Consider the following 13,398-nt stretch of genomic DNA (forward strand, 5'->3'; position numbering starts at 1 on the left):
CCAAAATTAACTGATGACAGTCAGATTGCAGATTGTTTGAGCTAAGTAAATGCGGGGGTAAATTAAGTTTCAGTGCAAGGCTTGGATCATCTTGGAACAATTCCCCGTGCCTAAGAATCTTGTATAAAATATGTTCTTTTCTTTTGAGGCTTGGAATAACAACCGTGGATGTTCACTCAATTGTCGGTTTCAAGAATTCATTTTGTTTTTAATCAATTCTATCATGTGGCGGAATAAGGTTTGTCACCTTATTAAGATCCAATCTTTCCTTTCTAACTTGTTACTCACCTTTCCAGAATTGGAGAAATGCTGCTCACGTCATGCTGGACGCTTGCACGCAAATACTTTATCAGCAGTGCTTGCAGAAAAAAGTGCAATATTGGGTTCAATAGTTCCATTGTTGAAAGGCTTGCGTCAAGACCTAAGGTACTGGTCTTAAGGGTTGTGGCGCACCGCTGGTGCCAACATTTGACAGGCACATTCTAGAACAGGCACTATGGCAGCTCAAATTAAACAGTCTCTTTTGTTGAGTTCCGCAGTCCGGTAGTGAAACACAGCCTATTGAGTACGGAAACGCAAGACAGACACACCCAACCCTGGTAAATGATATCCATGCGCAGACCATTATGAGCAATCACACAACCTTGACGCAACATGTGATCAGCAGTGCGGGGACATGCAATCAATGCTGATCTTGGTTTGACATGAGATTTGCCATGTATTTCATGGCGACAGGTGATACGGTATCATGGCTTAATCAATCAGGATTTCGCATGGCTGACTGCTCTTATGTTTGTACCTGAGGCCGTGGATATGACAATCAGTCTTGGTAAATTCCTTTTGACCAATAACGTTATTTGTGCAGTGTTCATCTGATTTTGGTTTGACTGATTATAAGTACTCTGAAGCTCACAGAAGACCATCTAACTAACGGGTTTTACCTTGAAACCAACTTCTCTCCTCTTGATCTTTGTACCTTCTGCTTTTCTCAACCATGTCTTCGCGCTATTCATCTCCAAACTATACCGAGGACGAGGCAACCTTTGAAACTGATAAAAGGGAGCAGATCGACAAGAACTTACCCGAAATCAAGCTGGTGACGCTTAGGGAGTGGCTGGCAATTTGGCTTCGCTTGGACCGTGAGTCAACGCCTGAGCTCCGAGATGCGTTTGGCTTGTGTAGTCATTTCTATGATCCGGAGTCAAGGAGGCTGCGACGCGCTCAAATTACCTTCAACGATTGCCGCCCGCTGAATAACCAAACTGTACATCAACTTGCGGATGTTGACTCAATGATTGGCGTCGTTCCAAGAAACATGCCTTTGATTCCTGTACCCACTCTCAAGACTGTCAAGTATTACATGATGAGAAGCAAATCGTATACTCTTACCTCTGACCTCCATATTGGGCCAGTCAAAGTATTGATGGATGACCGTACTTTAGTAAGCAATCCCCACATACACTCATTATCATTAGCATACCACTCACCATGTTTTGCTTTGATTTAGGAAATGCATATACACAAAGTGCCCAACATTCGATTCTTGGATTTGGGAGATAATGGAATGTTCCGCTTGCACTTCCCGCTTTTGGGATCAACCGGTAACAACATGTACCTGGGTGACTCCCAAATGGCTCAGCTCTACGACTTGGCGTTTCATCCAGCAGCTCTTCAAACCCTCCCGGAGGATTTAGTACGAGAATGGCCTGGCACCTATGAGGACGAGAAGTTCAGAAGTCAAAGCCACAAGTCCAAGCGAAAAGAGTATCAAAACCAGCAAGGCGAGAGTCAAGACATGCGTGGAGGCGTGGCGCAGCAAACTGGTCGAGACATTCATGTCGAGTACATTCAGGATTGGTTGGATTGCGCCAGAGCCATGATCCAGGAGACTGAGAAGCTGCGCTGGGCCAGGTACTTTTTCTTGTCCTACGAGCTCAGAGGAGTGAAGAATCGGGAGTGCAGCGTTCATCCCCCTCCAGAGGTCCCCCCCGTGACTGTGCTTAATGAGCCTACGGGTGATGATGAAGGTATGCATGAATAGCTATCAGAGTCCCATTTGCTCACTAACAAAGCTTACATGGTCTCCAGATGTTGAAATTGAGGTTGATCAAGAAAGCCCAAGGGTGAAAGCTGTCGAAGGTATACTCAGCCATTTCAATACCACTCTATTTGAGCCTGGTATGTGGTTCATCGACATTGCCACCCGGATCACCATCTCGCCAAATCCGGACGATCCATCGGAGTGTACCTTTGCGGATGCGGATATGCACTCCCTTCTATTTCAACACTATACCGGCTTAGCATTTGAAAGCTGTGAAGAGCTTGTTAGCGGTCAAGGAAATCATTACCAGAAGGACAAAGTTGCCCACTTGAACGCCCTTGCTGGCGGTCGCTTGACCATCCCCCGTAGGCTAGCAGGAGACACCGGTATCACTTATGCGCAAATCTACACCACCGACAAAAGCAATACCTACAACATTGCGCTAGCTCAGAACGCACAGCGAACCAGCGCCATCCGAATGCTTGAGTCATGGGATCAAGAGCTCAGCACGCATATCAACGGGTTGATGTCTAGCTTTGAGAACTCGGCTTGCAACCATGGTGTAGCCTTACGTATTGAGACTCGTGTAGAGTATGAGAGCTATCCCACCTGTCATTTGAGAATACCGGATGAGCTGCTCCGGAGGTGTGTCTATGTTTTAGACCGTGATGTGTTCTGGTAAGCACGTATTCTGCTCATCCTGTGGAAGTAATACTCATCTGTTGGTAGGCACTGGAAACGTTGCCGGCTTGCGTCCATGAAAAGCGTTATGTGCCAATGGATGGACGCTCGGCGTACGTTTACCCTCAACCGGCTTGCCGTGGCTGGGACATTGCTCATCATCATGGAATACATGATGAATGCACTGGTGAACCGTCCAGCCTCTGGGGGGACTTGGGACCAGGTTCATGATGCAGCCTGCGTTAAAGAAATGAGGGGGAACGAATTGGTTCCCACGCGCAAGCTGGGCGCCCTGTTTCTCCCCAAGATTCATTTTGAGAAAAACAAACAGCCGCGTGTTTCTAGGCAGCGAGTCCTCGACCAGGCAACCATTCTCTACTTACTTGGGCCTCAAGGTCAATCGTTGAGCAGTATCATGGCTTTCAACAAGATTGTGGGAGTGAATCTCCGAAAGCGACCGCGCGATGAAGACCCTCGCCCTTGGGAAAGCGGCGCGCAGAATTCAAGCGCGGCTCCAATATCAAACAAGCAGAGACTAGTTACGATCCGGAGTACCCATGACACAGCGAACCCGCTTGCTGGTCCCGATTATGCTCAAGATCAGGATACGTACTCATCAGAAGAAGAAGAAGATCAGGCAGAGCAAGAGAGCGCTTCACCGTTCAAGAATATGCTTTGGGACATTATCAGCAATTATCCAATCCAGATCATGAACAAGGCTCCTAACCGCTCACAAGCGCGTGAGTCTTGGTGCCGACTTGGCACGACGAGCTTGCTGGAGTAACGCATGACTTCTTCACCAGCATGGAGAATCTCACAAGAGCGTTTGAATCGTACTACTTGTTTCCTGCTGATCTCAGCAAGTGGGATGCCACCGTGGCTCATCTTTTCCGCTCATTCAAGGCAGCACCGGGAACCTTGAAAGGCGACAAGGTGTTTCGAATTTGGGAGTGGTGGTTGAGTTTTGCACCATGCAGCTAGCCCTTCCTGAGTCAAGTCGAGCGCAGATGGTTCAAGACGCTAGACGATATGTCTCAGCACACTGGGCTTGGTTACCCATAGGCAGGCAAGAACCACTTGTGGTCAACCGGGGTCAGCAACGTGCCTAAATCTGCGCAACAAGTAGGACCATTGAAAGGAGGGCCTTGGATGATTCGCAACCCTAGGTTAATTCGCGCTGGTGATCACTAATGCAATACCCTCATATTGGTGGTAGTGCGTGGAAGCCTTTTTGTTCTTCATGATAACAGGCCCAGCTGACTCGTAGCCCAGACCTGTAGCTAAAGTGTCATGATTACACTTGATACACCAGCCATTGATTGATATGATGTTTGACTTCATGAACTCAGTCATTGCTTGTTCAAAAAACCCTACTCCGTTTTAAACAATACTATTTATCTTCAAATCAGAATTAAGATTTTGAGTTGTAGACGCTTTACGATATTTAGTTTACGCTTGGGTGGGTTTGTATAAGTTTAGTAACTCATCAAGTGAGCCAGTACCACAGGGGATGGTGTATGACTTACGCAAAATGACAGGCTAAAACCCTATTGTAATGGGCAATGCTTTATTGTATCAAGCTTTCATGCATTGGGCTCACTACCAGTGGTTATATCAACTCCGTAGACTTCTGCAATTTACGTGTGAGAGATTTGTTGAGTATTTCATTTGCAAGACCCCAGATTCTAAGCAGCAACATGAGGGGTTTCATGATACAATCAGAAAGTGATAGCGTCAGTATATGAGATAATTATGAACGTACCATAAACAGAAAATGTATGTATTCATATGCAACCATTTATGACTCCGGAAGGTTGTCTGCAGCAACACGAAATTGGAAGGACCAGGGTTATAATGGGAGGAGCCCCTAGTATTGCCCGTATGTTTATCAGTAGGACATTTATGTGGCTCATCTCCAACATAGAAAGCAACGTTTTACTCCTTAATAAACAATTAGACATCTGGATAAAGCCATTATTATCTCTTGTAGCTTGCATAAAGCACTTCTTAATAAAACAAAGCCTCAAAACAACAAGTCGGGTACATGCAAAGGCTCTATTGTCTTATACAGCAACTCATAAAGTCTGGCGCAGGACGATGTAGACCTCCAAATATGTGTCAGAATATTCATTCATAGTTTCTATTGACTTATACAGATAATTCTCATCCATTTTTGACTCCAATCATGACCCCCGTAACGCACTCCTGACCATGTCCTGCTCACTTACTCAACAGGTCAAAAGCGCCTATTGGTCACAGCACAGCATCTTCCATCGTTGGCCCCGGCAGGAAGATAAAGATGGCTAACCAACCAACAGTTGACACCCCAATACCACCAATATGTATCGGGAAAAGCTCCCTGATGAAAAATTCTGAGGAGGGGAGTGTGTTACATGTCTGAGAAAATTACTCATGACCAGCAATTAGTTTCTGACGGTCCCGCTATCCCAAGTGGCTCTTAGCCTTAGCGCATACTCAGCATTTTTCAGTCCTTGTACTTATTACTTAAGTTAACCAAATTTGTTGCCAGGAGCTTTCTCAAGACTGGATTCACGAAAATAAAGCAAGTTGACTTGGACATTGTGGAATGGACTCCAAGGTTTATAATAGGCTGGTTGTTTCAAAACGGGCAACTACTCATTTACTTACTACAATGAGATGTATGTGCTCCCGATCTATGATATTATATCTGTAGCCTACCACTTGATTGATAAAATTCAGCTACGTGGTTTGCTTTTTTCCACAACAGGATGTTAAATATATGTATTCATATAGGACCGTTTTATATTAAAACAAGTCCTCGAAATTCACAAAAAAAAACAGAATATACAAAAAAAAAGCTCCTCATTGCCTTCCCGTCGTATTGTCCATATCAAACTCACATGTATCTGGAGCTGACTGTGCATCAAGCGAGGAGGCAGGGGGGATAGGTGCTGAAACTGAAGTAACAGTCGTAGGCACAGAGGCGTTCGTAGACGCAGGGGAAGGGGTTGGGGGTGGTGTGCCGGCGGGCACAGAAGCTGAAGACACAGCAATTGAGGGAGGCTCAAGAGCAGGGGGCGCGGGACCGACGGGAGACGCAGGAAGAATGGGAGATGGTGGGGCAGGCGCAGGCGCCGGTCCAGGAGCCGGAGCGGAGCTGGAGCTGGAGCAGGGCGGAGAGCAGGAGAGGAGCGGAGGGAGCCGGAGCCGGAGCGGAGCAGGGCAGGGGCAGCAGCAGGAGCCGGAGCAGGAGTGGGAGCCGGAGCCGGAGCGGAGCAGGGCAGGGGCAGCAGCAGGAGCCGGAGCGGAGGGAGCCGGAGCCGGAGCCGGAGCAGGGGCAGGGGCAGCAGCAGGAGCCGCGGCTGGAGGAGGGGTTGGGGCTGGGGCGGGAGTCGGAGTTGGAGCCGGAGTTGGAGCCGGAGCCAGAGGGGAAGCCGGATCCTGGGAAGGCGCAGGCGGAGACGTACAAGCCGGCGCGGCAACAAGAGAAGGCAGGAGCAAGGGGAAGTGCGGGAGCAGGGGTGGGGATAGACCCCAAAGTTTCTGGAGGCGCAGAGACTAGCGAAGGCGCCGGATTGGATGGAGACACAGGAGGAGGAGTAAGCTCAGGCCCCGGAGTAGGTGTATGCAAATGCGCGGGGGCAGGCAATGCTTTACGTGAAGGAGAAGCTTTCAATCCGTTAGTTCATAGTTCTCAACGCTTTGCCAAATTGACTTACCTGCTTCCGGGTCAGGAGTTTTCTTGGAGGAAGTAGCTTTGCCAGGCGGACTTGACATGGCAACTTTTATTAAAATGTCAGTGCCGAATAATTTAAAATTGTTGCATATGCTAAGATAGAAACAAATAACTTACCGTCTTCGTCTTGTCTTCCCCTTCAGCATCCACCTCAGCGTCCGGCTCGTCAACCCCCATGGCCACAACTTGGCCCTCCTTCTCCCCCCTCTCCCGTCCTTTATCCTCGTCTTGTCTTCCTCGTCTTCCTCGTTCTCTGTGTCTTCTGTCCTCCTCGTCCTTGTCCTCTTTCTCATCCCCCTCTTCTTGTCCTTCTTCCTCCTCATCACTGTCCTCCTCATCCTTACTTACCTCCTTCCCTTTCTCCCTTCCCTGCGCCTCCACCTTGGCTCCCTCTGCCTCGTCATCCCGGGGATCAAACCTTGGTAGGCTCTCCGCAAACCAAACCGACAATCTACGCGGTCGCAACTTGCTGCGATCAAAGATTACATCATCATCATCAGTTTGATCACCTTTTCCAGGGCTGTACTCGACATCCTGGCTGACTGCCCTTTTCTTAGACGGGGAAGGCGTGGCCTGCTTTCCTCCCTTCTTGCGCTTCCGGGATGTTTGCTTATCTTGGTTTATTTTCCGTTTTGCACCTGCCTTTGCGTCCCGGATTGATTTGGTAAACCACTCCCAAGTACTCTTCCGCCCCTGACCTTCCACCACTGGGCTGTGGGCCGGCTCGGTCCACCTCGCGGAGCGTCGGGTCCTCCTGGCTTAGAGGTGGCGGCAGATTCGTCCAGCTTTGAATCACTTGGCCCACCTGACCTCATCATAGATTGCATCCGGCTCCATCAGGGCATAGCTGTATCCGGCCTTTGACTCCAGCCACAGAATCTCCTCGAAGCTGTCCGACCATGAGTTCTATCCAGTTGACAAATTAGCACAATGACTTACCCAGATTGCCAGTGAGGGCTTGATTCCTTCACCATCCCCACAATGTCTTTTATACACATGAATACCAGATGTTGTCCGAGTAATCTTCGCCCATAAACCCGGCCCAGACAAAGAACTTGAACTGGCCCACAAGCGCTGTCACGTACCCGTAGGCCTGTACGTCTTCCCACCATTCAGGAGTCGAGTCTTGGTACCGAGGATAGACCAACTTGTTATGCTTCACGAAAACAAATCCATCCATTGCACGGACAATCACCTCTATAGTGAGGTAAGAATCAACAGACCAAATGCATGAACGTGTTGAGAGTCAGAACATTATAAATGAGTTATTTAACGCAAGAAAGTCACGTACCATTTTGACTTTTCTTTGACCTCGGGGCTTCAGGGTCCAGAGTCACTGTTTCCGCCGTCAGTGAGCTCCCGCAATACACCTCCTGAATAAGTGTGGGAATTCCAGTAGACATGTCAAAGTAGGTGTGAACAAGGTAGAGAGGAAAATGTGAAAACACACGTGTCACAACATCCCAGTCACATGATCAATACGGTCACGTGAAGTCCCTTTTCTTTTTTTTCTTCTTTTTTTTAACTCATATTAAGAGAGCTACATGCGAACTCACGTGAAGTTCCCTTATCAATGATCATGGGTCAACCTGGTAAACCGGTGGTGAATCCTGCATTCCCCACTTGTGCCAATCGGGTGGTTATCCCGGTTAACTGGTAGTATCTCGCCGCACCTGCCACATTCGTGGTTATTAACCGGACTGTGGTGCAGGCCGCTACAAGTTGGAACGAGCGCTATTTGGCAAAAGCTATTTGGTGATTTTGCGTTGGCGCTCTGTTATATATGCAATATGGTAATGCCCGTGAGGCTTTCCAGCTTGACCATTTAGTCTTCATTGCCAATGTTCATCAATTGCTAGGAGCAGCCTGTTCTGGCACCAGTGACCTTCGCTTCGACACGCTCTTAGGGCCACAACTGAAGCCTTTTAATAGAGACAACATAGACGCTGGGTCAATGATAGTTTGATTAGCATCTGTTGTTAGCAAGCTAAGACTGGTTCCAGGTACAGGCTATCAAGGTGGCTACTTAATGCAAATAGGAGACAAGGTACTAGAAGCAATATAATCAATGGATGACTAATAGAGTTGCTTTTGATATACTTCATGCGTGCTGAGACAATGTGTATTCAAGTCCAGACAGCTCAGGCTTACAGGGCACAGATTATAAGCCAAGGAAACAAGAACGGAAGCCAGCATACCCTAAGCTTGCTAATGCAATTATCCCATTTGGTTTGGTTTGGTTGGTTTGGTTGGTTGGTTTGGCTGGTTGGTTGGTTTGGTCATACACATATGGGGTCTTGTGGAAGATAGCAAGCAAAGAGCTTAAATGCAATACTTAGCAGAGGTTAAGCTACGCTAGGGACCACCCGACTACAATCTACTCTTAGTGGCGTACCAAGCGCAAGGTACTATTACAGGCGTCTGCTTCTTATCTCTCATTGAAATATGAAGTTGCTATTTGTAGCTTCATGTAACCCCAACCTTCGATTCACAGGGTTGCAGTTTTTGGTGGCGTGACTAATAGCTTTGATGGGAGTAGTTTATTTCACTTGCAACAAGTTGGGAATGAGCACTGCGTATATTTTACCCTATACTGCATATCAGCGTAAATACATAAGTTCAAGAGCGCCCACGGTGACAGGTACGCATCAACCATCCTCCACCAGTTCAAGCCCTTGCCCGACCGGTTAGCTTACGTTTACGTCCCTTGCTACCTGAGGACGTGTTTGGGTCGGTGCTTGTGACTTCATCGTATGGTTCCTTGCGTTTGGCCTTGATTCCCCCATCAAAGGCCAAGTTCCATGGTCGCAGCTGTCGAAGATTGTGCGCTGGCTGTCCCAGTTGGCCGGAGCTCCCGTGAGCGCTGGAGCAGCCCAAATCAATTGTCTTGGCGCCTGCCTCAACGCTGAGACGTTCAGTCATCTGTCGAAGTTCTTCTTCCCATGTCAACACACACTGCTCCTCTCCTGGACGCAGTAGTCCTGGCCAAAGTCCCGAGCTTTGTGCTGGCCACCAGTCGGGGCGATAGTCATCTTGCAATAGTGGGCCTATTGAAGGTGCTCCAAAATATGCCAAGGCGGTGTTCCAAAACTTGGTGTAAGATTTATGAGGGAACCCCATTGCATACTCCCCCACGTGAGTAGTCATCCAGATGCATTGAGCTCTGTTAATAATCAATGAAATCCAAACATTTGTTTCAACTCATAAACATTAACTTACCCGCCTTGGAACCTTGTGTCATGGCGTACTTCCAATTTGAGCACATTATCAATATGTGCCCAAACCCAGTCAAATCGGCCTTTGTTGTTGTACCATAGCCCCTGAGCATAAATTCCTTCTTGCCCGAGTAAGCTTGAGACCGCTCCTGTGACTTTCAAGCCTTGAAAGCGTTGTTTCTGCAGCAGTGGCTCAATGGAAGCCGGCGCACCATCAATCGTAAAGTCAAAAGCGCTGAGAATTCTTGCACGATCTAGGAGTGAGATATATTATGAGGGTAATTGAATGAATGTACAATAAACTCACTCTTTGACGCCAGATGACCAATAGCCTGTTCCGGATCCAACAGCTCGCCTTCCGATGCAGGAGACTGTCGGCAGTTTGATTTTCTCCAGTTACTTTGCTGATCGCAAACAAAAGATGTCATGATGCGTGGTGGTGAGTTTTACAAACAAACAAAGAACGCGTCACACGAGGCTTAATACAAAATCACGTGACCATGTTGTCCAAAAAGGCCTCGCGTTTTTTTTTGGCTCCTTGCTTCCCGCACCACTACCTACGGTACACTTGTCTCACACACTATGTCGGCCAACGCTCAGTCCACAGCTCTTGTCAATCCATATGCGGGTTACAAAATTCAGCCCAAATTCATCACCCTTGATCCTGAATCTCCCCAAGAGCTCCGCAAAGGGGAAGGTAAGAGCAAACAATTCAATAACCAAACGTAACTTATTTACTTTACGTTGTTTGCTAGTGATTGCTCGTGCTCTAGACGGCTTCATGTTTCTCAAAGGGACCAAATACGCATACCCCCATCAAGGTGCTGATGCATATTGGTGGAGGGGTATCATTGCATTTGGATTTGTGACGCCGTTGTGCGGCTCTTTCAAATACTTCACGTGGTCGGGACATTGGGGAGCTGACTGGGAAGAGAAGCACTTAGAAACCATCATAATTACAAACATTGTCCACATATCCAAGGAAAAGAACATTAACTGGCAAAATGGGTAAGTTGATAATTACCCTAGCTTCCACTTATACTCATATATTGACTGATTCTTGCAAGGACGGAGGACATACTCTGGATAGAAACAAAACATGGCTATAGCTACGCTTTGCTGGAGCCCGACGCGCAGTACAATGGGGGCTATTGGCGACCGGTAACGGAGTCTTGGGCAAGTACCTCGGCTGATGGTGTTTCAGCTAGTCCCGCTTTCAAACCACTGCCGTGGCATAGCCCAAGGCCTGCATGGTGGGACGCATTGGGAGACAAGCAATGGGAGTACCTCGTCAATACATACTGGAAAAGTGACGCTTCCGAGGCGTGGTCGGATTTGCCAACTGGTGATGATCAGTCGCAAGCAAACTTGGAAACCACGGTTGCCGCTTCATCCCTGCCGCCTCCGGAATATATCACTGTGGACTCTGGATCGTCAAGTGAGGAGGAACCAGCTGTGGTGCTTGTCCAGACCAAGCCGCCAGTTACAAAGGGCGAGAAACGAGTAAACCGGAAGAAGAAACAACAGGCCTCAAGTCGATCTGGTGCACGGTTGTCATCAAAGTCAAGCAAGAAAACGAAATACAAGAAGGTCAAGGTGGCCGACGCTCCTGATTCTGGTGAGGAGAAGGTTACCACATCTGTCCGGGGCTCTCGGGGCAAGGCATCCAAATTGCCTTCCCAAGTACATCTGGGAAAGGGTAAGGCACGCCAAGATCAAGATAACAACCGGAAGCAAAGAGTGTACTCCGGTCAAAGAGAGGCTTCCACATCTCAGAAGAGAAGAGTCACAGAGCCAATTTATGTTGAATCTAGCTCAGACGAGGATGAAAAAACCGTGTCTTCACCGGCCTCAGGTAGCATTTTAATCATCACGTATTACTCTTTGCTCATTCTTTTTGTTTGAACTTGCAGACTTGCCATCTGCAAGCAAAGAACTTTTGGAAATAGGGAATATTGACTCTCAAATGACCTTCCCCAGCAATTGTAAGCGCAGTCATTCATTCCACAGATAATTCTTCCCGAGTCTTATTTGAGTGATATTGCCTCTAGCTGTCAGCTCAGCGCCGTCGTATAAGGTTTTGGAAAACTGATACACACTGGGTGCAATGACATGTCAATGCATCACATTCTTGAACAAATTTCCTTTCTTAGTTCGTTACATATTCATTGGTAAATTAGTGTTGCATATTATCTCAATACAATTAAATAGATCATCTTTTTAAATTCGCTTAAGCATCTAACTTATGGTGGTCAGCTTCACATCAATCCTTAGCGAAATTCAAAATTAAGTCACGGGAATGAGAGTGTTTATCGAATTGCTCTTTATCCAATTTAAAACAACCGAGGACTTTTGAAGAGTTAACAGAAACCAAACGGAGAAAGAGACTGAACTAATGTTAATCTAGGATGCTGTGTCAGATATATAGGGAGCTGCTACTCACAAATTACGGCCATCAATGTGTGCTACCGTATGAGGATATGATACTTGTATCTCTCTCTTGCTTACATCTTGTTAACATCTTTATCTGCGCTGGTTATTCTCCACATTAGCCAAGAGTCTGGATCGGTTTGTTCTATGCAGCCCATTTGATTGGCCTTGGCTTTTACAAGATTCTTAGTGAATTACCTACTCACGTTGGTTAAGCACACAACTTACTAAAAATTGAGCCTCACAATGCTGAAAAACTCCAATGCCCTGTCCATGCTTGCTTTAAATCACCAAGTTTGGGAAAGAGATAAAGAAGTTGAAAGCATCTTCACTTTGCATGCCGGATCAATACCTTAGCTCACTCCTCACATTGAGCAATTCAGCTCTTGATAACTTGGAGTACACTTTCCGCCCCCCAAATACTTCTATGTCTTACTTCAGTCTTCAGTTACCCACTCCCCTCGACCCTTGTTTGTCAAAGGGGGCGTTGATGATGTAATTGACCATTAGGTTCCCAATATACCGCTTCATCAATAACTATAGAGTTACTGGAAAAGTACAAGATGTGGGAGGTGCATTTGAAAAACAGTGTTTTCAAAAAGGAGCGAGACCAAATGGCTTGTCTGGTGCCTCATTTACAGTGGATCAGAGTATAGAACATGAGCTACAATACAGGTCCCGAAGTAATAAAAAAAATGATTAAGTAGTCACAAACTAGGGCCTGGCGCATAAAACCAGGAATTAAGTTTTCAGACATTATGATTCAAGTCTGGGGCTTCCTTGGGATTCAAACATGAATCGCATAAATAATTGCCCATAATTCCCTATGAGCAATGGTAGACGGCCGGATGTTAAATGATGCCTCGCCTTTCCTAGTTTAGGGGTTATGTAGACCCTGTTCACGTGACTTTGATCTGCATTGTTTGTCACGCGTGCTACGTGATTCCATTTTTTACAACCATAGTTCAACCGTTGCGCCATGTCTTCTCCAATTGTCTCCTCAGGTGTGTAGACCTATCTCTGGCTAGCGGCTATTTATGGGATTAGGAGATCAATGACACGTGCACAGAATCAATCAAGCAAATTGACAGCTCACAGGTGTCAATGGGTGAGCCAAGCCTGAATATAGTTGATCAAACTACTGACCGCTGTCCTGATAGACTCTGAGGAAAAGATAATACAGAACGACGAGGTAAAGTCAAAATTACTTGATTGAGATCTCTCACAAACGGCATACAGTATTGTTACTTGTGCGAAGATGGCGGAAATTTGATCGACTGTTTCTGGTGCACAAACGCCTGTTGTTACACGTT

At 46.9% G+C, this 13,398-nt stretch overlaps 4 protein-coding genes across 4 annotated transcripts; 2 read left to right on the plus strand and 2 right to left on the minus strand.

Moving 5' to 3' along the window:
* Positions 1-994: 994 nt before the first annotated feature.
* On the plus strand, positions 995-3,831 carry RhiXN_08767 (DEAD (Asp-Glu-Ala-Asp) box polypeptide 58; the record flags this gene model as incomplete). The annotated part of the gene is made up of 5 exons (XM_043328583.1): positions 995-1,441; positions 1,508-2,027; positions 2,089-2,719; positions 2,771-3,462; positions 3,626-3,831. 5 exons carry the CDS (start codon positions 995-997, stop codon positions 3,829-3,831), a joined length of 2,496 nt encoding a protein of 831 aa, XP_043183968.1.
* Positions 3,832-5,566: 1,735 nt separating this feature from the next.
* Positions 5,567-7,843, minus strand: RhiXN_08768 (uncharacterized protein; the record flags this gene model as incomplete). Its single annotated transcript, XM_043328584.1, has 9 exons — positions 5,567-6,247; positions 6,294-6,373; positions 6,424-6,486; positions 6,554-7,082; positions 7,139-7,225; positions 7,251-7,346; positions 7,380-7,425; positions 7,478-7,637; positions 7,732-7,843. 9 exons carry the CDS (start codon positions 7,841-7,843, stop codon positions 5,567-5,569), a joined length of 1,854 nt encoding a protein of 617 aa, XP_043183969.1.
* Positions 7,844-9,107: 1,264 nt separating this feature from the next.
* On the minus strand, positions 9,108-10,083 carry RhiXN_08769 (uncharacterized protein; the record flags this gene model as incomplete). Its single annotated transcript, XM_043328585.1, has 3 exons — positions 9,108-9,603; positions 9,660-9,909; positions 9,963-10,083. 3 exons carry the CDS (start codon positions 10,081-10,083, stop codon positions 9,108-9,110), a joined length of 867 nt encoding a protein of 288 aa, XP_043183970.1.
* Positions 10,084-10,237: 154 nt separating this feature from the next.
* On the plus strand, positions 10,238-11,747 carry RhiXN_08770 (uncharacterized protein; the record flags this gene model as incomplete). The annotated part of the gene is made up of 5 exons (XM_043328586.1): positions 10,238-10,352; positions 10,411-10,663; positions 10,723-11,510; positions 11,569-11,640; positions 11,707-11,747. 5 exons carry the CDS (start codon positions 10,238-10,240, stop codon positions 11,745-11,747), a joined length of 1,269 nt encoding a protein of 422 aa, XP_043183971.1.
* Between the last annotated feature and the right edge of the window lie 1,651 nt (positions 11,748-13,398).

Source organism: Rhizoctonia solani, chromosome 10 (assembly GCF_016906535.1).
Source record: "Rhizoctonia solani chromosome 10, complete sequence".
NCBI lineage: Eukaryota > Fungi > Basidiomycota > Agaricomycetes > Cantharellales > Ceratobasidiaceae > Rhizoctonia > Rhizoctonia solani.